The sequence below is a fragment of the Talpa occidentalis genome, unplaced genomic scaffold, assembly GCF_014898055.3.
Source record: "Talpa occidentalis isolate TD23 unplaced genomic scaffold, MPIMG_talOcc4v2.1 talOcc4.15, whole genome shotgun sequence".
NCBI lineage: Eukaryota > Metazoa > Chordata > Mammalia > Eulipotyphla > Talpidae > Talpa > Talpa occidentalis.
This window is the reverse complement of record NW_023601543.1, coordinates 85,203,709-85,212,704: the sequence shown is the minus strand read 5'-3', so window position 1 is coordinate 85,212,704 and position 8,996 is coordinate 85,203,709. Positions and strand designations below refer to the sequence as shown.

Sequence of the window (8,996 nt, the reverse complement as noted above, 5' to 3'; positions counted from 1 at the left end):
CCGCGCCCATGTACACTGCCCGGGACACAGTGTGCACGAGCAACGTAAACACTCCTGCAAAGCAGGCCCTCGGAGGCTCGAGGCAGGGGTCGCACAGAGCCTCACCCTCTGGAAGCCGGAGCCGCGGCCTCGGCGCTCCCGCCCGGGCTCGGCCTGGGGGCGGGACCCGGAGGTCGGGTCGAGAGCGGATTGGCCGAGGCGGATGGGGGCGGGGCCGCTCCTGGGCAGGGCCGAAAGCTCCGTCTCTGGTGCCGGCGCCCCGCCTCCCGCGCGCCAGGAAGCCCCGCCTCCCGCGCGGCAGGAAGTCCCGCCTTCGGAAGGGGAAGTAGTGGCGGCCGAGAGCGCTGGCCGTGACCCGGCCGGCAGCGGTGACCCAGCGAGGGGGAGGCGGCGGCGCATCGCTGCCGCTGCAGGCTCGAGTGCTGTGAGAGGCGGAGCCGCCGTCGGAGCAGCCAGGCACAGCAGTCAGGTGCCGAGGGGCTGGCCGGCTGGGGCCGCTGGGCTCTGGGGGCTGGAGCAGGTGGGATGCGCGGGGACGGTGCAAAGAAGCCAGGCGGCGCCCTGCCCTCACCGTCCTTCGAATCCCTTATCCGACTAGGTCCCCGACCCGATCCGCAGCCCCTCTCTAAGCCCCGGGGCGGGGGTTGTGGGGAGTCTGGACGCCTGGGCCTCCCTTCTCCCATCACGCCCTTAGCACCCCTCCATCCCTCCCGGGCGGCCTACACCCCGTCGCTGGGATGTGGCTTCTCAGAGATCTCACCTCACAGCCTTAGAGACGTGCCCCCGAAGGATGGTGTAGATTTGGGTCCTGTATTACCCAAAAGAGGGAATATGGTAAGGCTGCCCCTCGACGTGACTGTCCTGCCCATAAGGGTGACAAGGAGAAGGACAAGGCTTGGCGAGACTAAGCTCTCAGGGGAGAAGTGGGAGCCCAGGCGTCAGCAGTCACCCTTCTCTTTGCTTTGCTACGTGTGAATTTAGACTGTTTGGATTGCACACCGCGACTTCGGCCATGGGTTTGTCTGCATCTACCCCTGCTGTTGCAGTTCAGACTGCAAGTGCTTCCGACGGTCAGACAGCATCCCCGCCCTCCGGATGTCCAATGCATGAAGGGAAAACAAAAGGTAATCCCCCTTTGTCCAGAAAATGAAGCGAATTCGTCTTTAAGGAAGAGGCAGCATACATTAGCAGGGGCTAATGTAAAAGGGTATTAGTGAGGCTTCTAGCCTGGGCGTGAGGAGACCTGGGGTGGGTCTCGGGAGGCACATGACTGTAGACGGTTACTTCTCTGAGTCTTACCCCATCATCTGTAAGATGAGATAAGCCTGAGAGCCAGTGACTGGTCCGCTGGTGAGCTCCCACCCCCACACTTTACCTGTGTCTCCTTCAGCGGTTGTCGACCTCAGGGGTATTCATCTGTGTAAAAATAAGCCCGCTCCCGGTGCATTTGCTCCTCGTTCTTGAGGGGTAGAGGCCACAATGGAAGACCCGCTTTCATTTTGAAGCGATTCACATCTGCTTAGATTGTTCATGTAAAAGTCTGGTCTGAAACAGGCTGACATGTGACTTCTTGTTTCAAGACCTGGAGGGAGGAACCAACTCACCTTGCTTCCTGAGGGCTGATACTTCCTTGCCTTGTAGTCCTGCATTCCCATGCTCAGTCAGCAAGAACTCACCTGCTGCCCGCTGGTGCCAAGCACTGGTGGGTACTGTTTGTTTTTGCACTGAGACAACAGTAGCATATATAACAGACAGGAATTCTTTGCCTAATGGAGCTCACGTGTTCATGGTCATAATCCTGTGATTGGTTTTCTCATGCGTATAGTTAGGAAATTAACAAATCACACAGTTGTTAAGTGGCAAAGGCAGTGAAGATTCTATGACCTTGAACAAGGACAGATCCACACCCTTCCAGGGGTTTCTCCATACAAGAAGAGACAAGCCAGATTCAGATGAAGCAGGTGTCTGCCAGTTCTGAGCGTCCCCGGGGGTGGTCACAAAGCCCTCTTTCTGGTTTAATTTCATTTGCTGTGCACTCTCATTCAGACTCACTCGTAGGCGACTGAAGGGGCTACTGGCTATATAATATGAAGAATGTAAAGTAGTTTCTTTCCAACACCCAGCTCGGACCAGTGGCTGAAGGCTTGGCACTTTGAATGGCAGTGAGAAGAGGTAGAGCAAGTCCCCCTGCATGCAAAGGGGACAGATGACTCTAGGGAGTGCGGGGCTGGGAGGAGAAGCAGAGGAAAGGGGCTGGTCTTTGCGTGTAGGGCACCCAGCATGCTGTGCAGTCCTGGCCTTGCTGCTGCTGCCTCAGACAAGGATCCCATTACCAGCAGCTGTCTTCCTGGGCCGAGGTTCTCCTGACACCTGCCCCTTTCCTGAGTCTTAGACCTGCCTCACAGGCCCCACACTTGCTTGCAGCAGCCCCAGGCTCCTTGGACCTTGACTGCCCTTCCTGCTGCAGCTCTCAGAGGGTCAGCCCTTCCCCCTGAAGTGGCATCAGGACCCAGGTGGAGTGTGGAACATTCCCTTTACTTCTGCCTTTTCCTGCCATGCTCTTGCTACCAACAGATGGGGGAGAACCTGGGCTAGGGTTTCCTGTGCCTTGTCTTACTTGCGGAGCACAGCACAAGCAGGGTGGCATTCAGACTTGTCTCTACGAGCCTTTTTGAGTGGTCCCCTGCTCACGGTCATCTGTCCCCAGTACCCGAGAGGAGGCAGCAGTAACCAAAGCTGGGACTCTTTGTCCTGACTGGGCCTGGGGCTTGTGTGGAACTGGTGAGCAGAGTCAGGGATACCCAATGAAATGTACCCAACCCCCCCCCCACCCCACACACATACACTTAGCTTCCTCCGTACTGGCTCACAGCTGCGAGTCCAGGCAGGAAACTTCAGCCCGTTACTAAACCCAGGGCATGAACAATCCATTCTCTTGAAAATATTAAGGTTGTGGGGTGGGGGGTGTTTTTGCTGGGGGCATGACATGGTAAGAGAATGAGCTCTCCTTTGTCTTTCAAGCCAAAGGGAAAGTAAATTCATAGGCCCTTCTGCTGGTCTTCAGGGTGTGAGCAGGGTAGCTAGCTCAGCTCCTGGCAGCCTGAAACAGTGGAGAGCTGACTTGCCTGTAGTGGGGCCACTGGGCTGAAGTGCAGCTCCTTAGGGCCCGGATGAGAGAGCCAGGTGTCTTGCCTCTGTGGTCATGCTGTTCTTCTGCTTGATTCCAGGCTGTCCAGTGAGCGCAGCACCGTCTCAGTCAGCCTGGGAGCACAAAGCTAACTCTGTGCCTGCCCACCAAGAGCGCGCCTACGAGTACGTGGAGTGCCCCGTTACAGGCGCCGTGGCTGAGAATACGAACCTAGATCCTTCGAATCTGGTAATCTGCACTCGGCCCCCACTTCCTGGAACTTGTTATGCAGAGATGCTTTTACAGACACTCAAGACAAACTGCAGACCGCTAGGACTGTCTCCTGTCCTCTGAAAACCAAGACATCCTCAGAGAAAAAAATTCTAGAACACCTTTCTCAGTGTAGTTTCAGAGAGCACCCGAGGAAGAAACAGTGACCAGCAAGTGCCCGAGTAGGTTGAGGGGGAATACGCCAGGCCAAAGGCGTGTTTCCCTTTGGGCTAGAGGTGCTAAGTGCTAAGCGGGAGATCCCACATGCGCACACACGGGCAAACACACAAATACCATAGCTTCTGGACAGCAGACATTTACATTTGTTAACATATGGTACACACACTGCACTGTATGTGCGCGTGTCCTGTAACGTGTGTAAGTATCACCTGCATGTTTTCGGCCAAAAGCTGCAGTTCGTGGTACTGGTCGCTACCTTTTCTCATTTATTCCTTCAGTATATAGCAGGCTAGGAACAAAATCTGTAAACTCTTAATGATGTGATGGTTTTACCAACTACTTTTTAGGACCAGAGATTCTTAGCATGAAAAGATGCCAACTATAGCAACTTCTCCCAAGAACATATGCCAGCCTCCTGGCATCAGGAGACATGAATAAAACAAGGTGGATGGAGAAATTGGGGACTGGGGGATCCGCACTGGGGTCTTCTGATAACAAAATTTCTGAGAATAGAGACTCGATTTTATTTGCTGTGCTTTTATTTACTAGCAACTAGGCCAAAGCCTGCCGTGTATCACTAAATAAACAGGAATGACGTGACAGCACGTCAGGCTTGCAGTTTCCTCCTCTGCCTTTCAGTTCTCGCGTGTGTACAGATCCTGTATCTGTAGCTAAGCTAACGGATGATGGCTTCTTCTTACTCCCTGAGGAGAAAGACAGCAGACATTTAACCGTAATGTGTAGTTACCACAGGGAGAACTTACACAACAGGGAAGAGCCTCTTCAGTGCTCTGTCTTCAGAACAGCCCAATCATCTGAGGGGTCTGAAATGCCGCTGGTGTAATGGGGCATGCGTGACGGGTTGCTTGCCGGGAAGTGGTTCGTGTCATGCCTGTGTCTACTTTAGACATTTCCACCATTAAAACCAAACTCCACCTATTTTATTTAGATGCCGCCTCCTAATCAGACACCAGCCCCCGATCAGCCATTTGCACTGTCCACTGCCAGAGAGGAGTCATCCATCCCCAGGGCTGATTCAGAGAAAAAGTGGGTGTACCCTTCAGAACAGATGTTCTGGAACGCAATGTTAAAGAAGGGGTAAGTGTGTGAGCATTTTCAGGGGAATACAAATTTGCTCATCAGATTTATCTAACAGTTACATGTTAAACAGATTGTTATCGCCCAAATACACAGCAAGTTTATATAAGTTAATCACTTTGTAACAAGCAACTGACAGGAATGTAAGTGCCAGTGTATTGCTTGGGACTCTCCAGAGAAACAACCAACGGGACTTGTGTAACTTTGTACATGAGACTTATTTTAAGGAGTCAGCTGACACTGTTACAGAAGCCGAGAAGCCCCAGCATCTCCAGGCACTAGCTGAGGACCGGGAGACCCAGGCAGAGCCCGCATTTTAGTGCGAGGGCAGGAGAATCCCAGTGTCCCAGCTGGAAGGCAGGTGGGGGGCTCCCGCTGATGCAGCCTTTCTGTTCTAGCACACCAGGGCAAGCCACCTCACTCGGTGCTCCCGTTCACGTGTTCATGGCGCCCAGAGTGGCGCCTGACCCCATGTCTGAGTATCCTGTGGCCCGTCAGGTTGACCACAAATATGAACCCATTTCAGGATAACTCAGGAAAAATTTTTGGAAAGACGCTCTTGGATAAACTACTTGGAGGCAGTTAGGGAGTCACGCACCGGTGGTGCTCACTGAAAACATGTCATGTCAACATGGCCTAGGCCTTGAGAGATGCATGGCGGATTGTGGACTCACTGACGTGGGCAAGTGGATTCGCTTCGTGGCATTGTTGGCAGCTGTCATCTCGAGCACACGTTCTCCCCTAGGTGGAAGTGGAAGGAGGAGGATATTAGCCAGAAGGACATGTATAACATCATTCGGATCCACAATCAGAATAATGAGCAGGCGTGGAAGGAGATTTTGAAGTGGGAAGCCCTCCATGCCGAGTAAGTATATGCGGGACCTTTAAAACGCGTCCTCCCAGCGTCTCCCCATCTCCCTGACCCACGACCAGCCGCAGCCACAGCGTCTGCAGCGACTGACGCCGAAGGCTGCCCACTGGTGACTCGTGGCGGGACTGGCACAGAAGAGGAGAGGAGAGGAAACCTGTCAGTGTCAGCTCCCTTTCCAGTCAGCGGCCAGTTTCATCAGAATGAAGTCAGCCTTTTAGAAGCGCATGCCCCCGTCTGGGTTCAGGCTACTTCTGTGACCCCTTGACAAGAGATGCTAATGAGCTTTTCCCAAAAAGGAGACCAAGAGTGCCTCCCCTGGGGTCCTTTGCACTTGCCTGGTGTCTCCCTCCCACCTCCTTCGAGACCCCCAGCAAGGCTGAAGCCTGTCTGACCAAGACAGCAGCTCGCCAGAGGGGCCCTCCAGCATGTGCCACTGCCCCTGCATCGGGCACGGCTCACGGGGGCGTGCTGTCCCCAGAGGCGGGGCGTGGGTAGCTGGCACCTGGTAAGCCCTCACCAAGGGTCTGCGGAGAGGAGGAGCGGGTTTTCTAGCAGGGACCTTGCCTCCTGGCCCCCCGCGTCGTCGGCCAGCACTGGCCTTCCTGCGGGACGGCGCTCATCGCGGGCTGCGGTGAAGGGAGAGTCCAGTCTCCCTCCGGCCGAGAGAGAATGCTCTTATGCGGTGTGGCCGGGCAGGTTATGCTTTGGGCCTGGGGTGCTAACACCTTTTGTATGGAAATTTTGTTACCATATTCCGATCCAAAGTGATCTACCAAATTACCAAATGGAACACCCTACTTCCAGATAGCAGGGCATCCTGGGTAAGATGCTGCTATCTGAAAAGTCCCAGCTGCTCTAGGCTGAGGAGGGCGCCGCCCAGGCCTCATCTTGCTTTGCCGGGACTGTGCCTCGGCCATGCGCCCGGGGAGGGCCCTGGTCCCCAGCTGCATGCTGGAAGGTGGGGGTAGTGGAACATGCCTTCCCGGCCAGAATAAAGGCCTGGGACCAGTAGGGCTGTTTCTCGGAATTGTTCTCCAGGCCCCTCCCTGCGCGGGGACGCTGCATCTCTTACTGAGAAATGCAGCACGCGGTGTGCAGAGAGAGGCAAGAGAGCTCACGCCGGCTTTCCTGATTTGGCATTTCTAGGGAGTGCCCTTGTGGGCCCTCGCTGGTCCGGTTCGGAGGTAAATCGAAAGAGTATTCACCACGGGCAAGATTTCGCTCCTGGATGGGGTGAGTGGCAGCACACGTGTTAGCTCACAGCAGGGGCGGCTTTCTCTTGGCAGGCAAACCCAACAGCCTCAGAGCAACTGTGCCTTCTTCCAGAATGTTCCAGCACCTGCCTTCCAGTACTCCTGCCCCTGCACTTTTCCACAGGGTGGGGGGCAGATGGGCATGTCTGGGGGTGGCTTCCCAGCTAGTCCTGTGCGGTGGGGTTGAGCTGTCTTCTGTGAGGATAGGAGCTGGCCCACCCTGGTCTGGACCTATCAACATGGGGCTTTGCCCCCACATATCCCCAGCCTGGGAGCAGGTGTTACCAGGTGCTGCTGCTCGGCCTTTCTCACTACTTCCATGGAAGCCAAAGGCACCGCCAAGCCTTCAGTGCTCACTCGCATGTTTTCGTTCCAGGTATGAGTTGCCTTTCGACAGGCACGACTGGATCGTCAACCGCTGCGGGACAGAAGTCAGGTATGTCATCGACTACTACGACGGCGGCGAAGTCAACAAGGACTATCAGTTCACCATCCTGGACGTGCGGCCGGCCCTGGACTCACTGTCGGCCGTGTGGGACAGGATGAAGGTGGCCTGGTGGCGCTGGACTTCGTAGCCAGTGCTTTGTCGGAGATGGGAAAATACCAGCTATTTTTCTGCAGAGCCATACATTAAACTATTTTCCCCCAAAGTGACTTGCACGCCTGGTGTCGTGGGAACGTCAGGTGGGTGATGGCACCGTGTTCATATTCCTTAGCGAATGGAGACCAGGCATGCCCTCCAGGCCCCGCTTTGCCCCTGGCAGTTAAGAGCAACTCGTTTAAGTTTCCTGCCCTCCCAGCCGAGTGGGCAGCAGTCCTGAAATTTCCCCTTTAACTGCAGCTTTGCCTGTGCATTTCCTCTCGAGGAGTCTGAACAGCCTCAGAAAAAGACTTTTGAGAAGAGAGCCGCTCTTCCCTTGCTGCCTCCTCCTGGCCACGGCAGGGCCCTTGAGCAGACCCGAGGGCCCACACGGTGTGACCAGGTCAAGTATCTGAACCCACGCTCTTCCTTGTGAGTGAGTCGCTGGGCTTTCCCAAGTGAGCGGCCTCTCTGAGGTCCCTGCAGTAACAGGAGTGGCCCCTGGAGGAAACGCGGAGGTGGGCCCCGGGACGCTCTCACGGCTGAGGCTTCTCAGTGCTCCGCTTTCCCCTTTACCTGCACTTCAAAGCCTGCAACTTTTGAGATAGTTTCCTTTTAATCCCCGTGGTCCCACGGCCGCTGGCTGGTCTCACTCGTTGTGCCTGGCGTTTGGCAAGTTCCCCCAACTTCGAGTCCCCCTCCTCCTGCCTGAAGCCTCCCCTCTCTCCTAGTCTGAACCTGGAAGGCCTGGCTGGCTCCAGCGCCGCCCAGGGATGGTCCTGCCCTTGAGTGCACCTGGGTTGGCGTGACTGCTGGGCTTCCCAAGAGTCTTTCTGGCTGAGGGATGAATGTCTGTGTCAACTCTGTCTCGGGGCAGAGGCTTCCTAGGGGGCTCTGGTTGCCACCCAGACTCTGTGCCCGCAGTCCAGAAGCTGGCGTGCAGCGCGTGTGGCCAGGGACCATTGGGGCCTGTGTGTTAAAGTATGGTACCAGCTCCTGATTTCTCCTGAAGGCCGGAGCGTTAAATTGGCGGATGGCATTTGATGGTCGGGAGTGGTTCACATGGTGTAGATTTTGTCGTCGTGTCAGTCTTGTGTGGAGCTTTAAAAATCACAACCGGAAACTTATACATTTCAAACTATTTGCGTATTTTAAAATAAAATAAAGCTGATCAATACTAGGTTCTGCAGATCTTTTAAGAGTAACTTGACACTTAATAATCGATTCTTCAGACAGAGGAAATCTTTGCAGGAGGCTGGAGGCTTGCTGCTGGAGGCAGCTATTTTCTCCTCGTCATCAGACATTCTCAGGCTTCTGAGGGAAGGATTGCTGTGGCTTCCCCTGGTTGGTGCTGAGCAAGCGTTTGAGAGGAAATTTTGAGAAACTAAGCGGCATAACCGGAAAATGGAGACAGTCCAGGCAGGTACTCACCCCTTCACAGGACTAAAGTTTTCCATGAGAAAAGCCACCTCTAAAGCGTCAGGCCGAGCTGATGACAGGGTCACAGTTTACACACCCTCCTGCCCCTCCTGGAAAGGCTTAGAGTAGCTAGATTTCAAAGCCACGTTGTGTGGGGTTGAACTTAATTGCATGCAGGGGTCAGGAGTCTGCTCTGAG

General features: G+C 55.0%; 1 protein-coding gene across 2 annotated transcripts; it reads left to right on the top strand.

Annotated features, from left to right (window-relative positions):
• The first annotated feature begins 360 nt into the window (after window positions 1-360).
• LOC119246350 (holocytochrome c-type synthase) lies at window positions 361-8,627 on the top strand. 2 transcript variants are annotated; one of them, XM_037512721.2, is made up of 7 exons: window positions 361-469; window positions 982-1,124; window positions 3,228-3,376; window positions 4,527-4,675; window positions 5,421-5,540; window positions 6,693-6,779; window positions 7,176-8,627. In XM_037512721.2, exons 2-7 carry the CDS (start codon window positions 1,013-1,015, stop codon window positions 7,372-7,374), a joined length of 816 nt encoding a protein of 271 aa, XP_037368618.1. In that variant the 5' UTR covers window positions 361-469; window positions 982-1,012; the 3' UTR covers window positions 7,375-8,627. The 2 variants fall into 2 exon arrangements, with proteins under 2 accessions (XP_037368618.1, XP_037368619.1); XM_037512722.2 differs by lacking the exon at window positions 361-469 and adding an exon at window positions 497-520.
• Window positions 8,628-8,996: the final 369 nt, after the last annotated feature.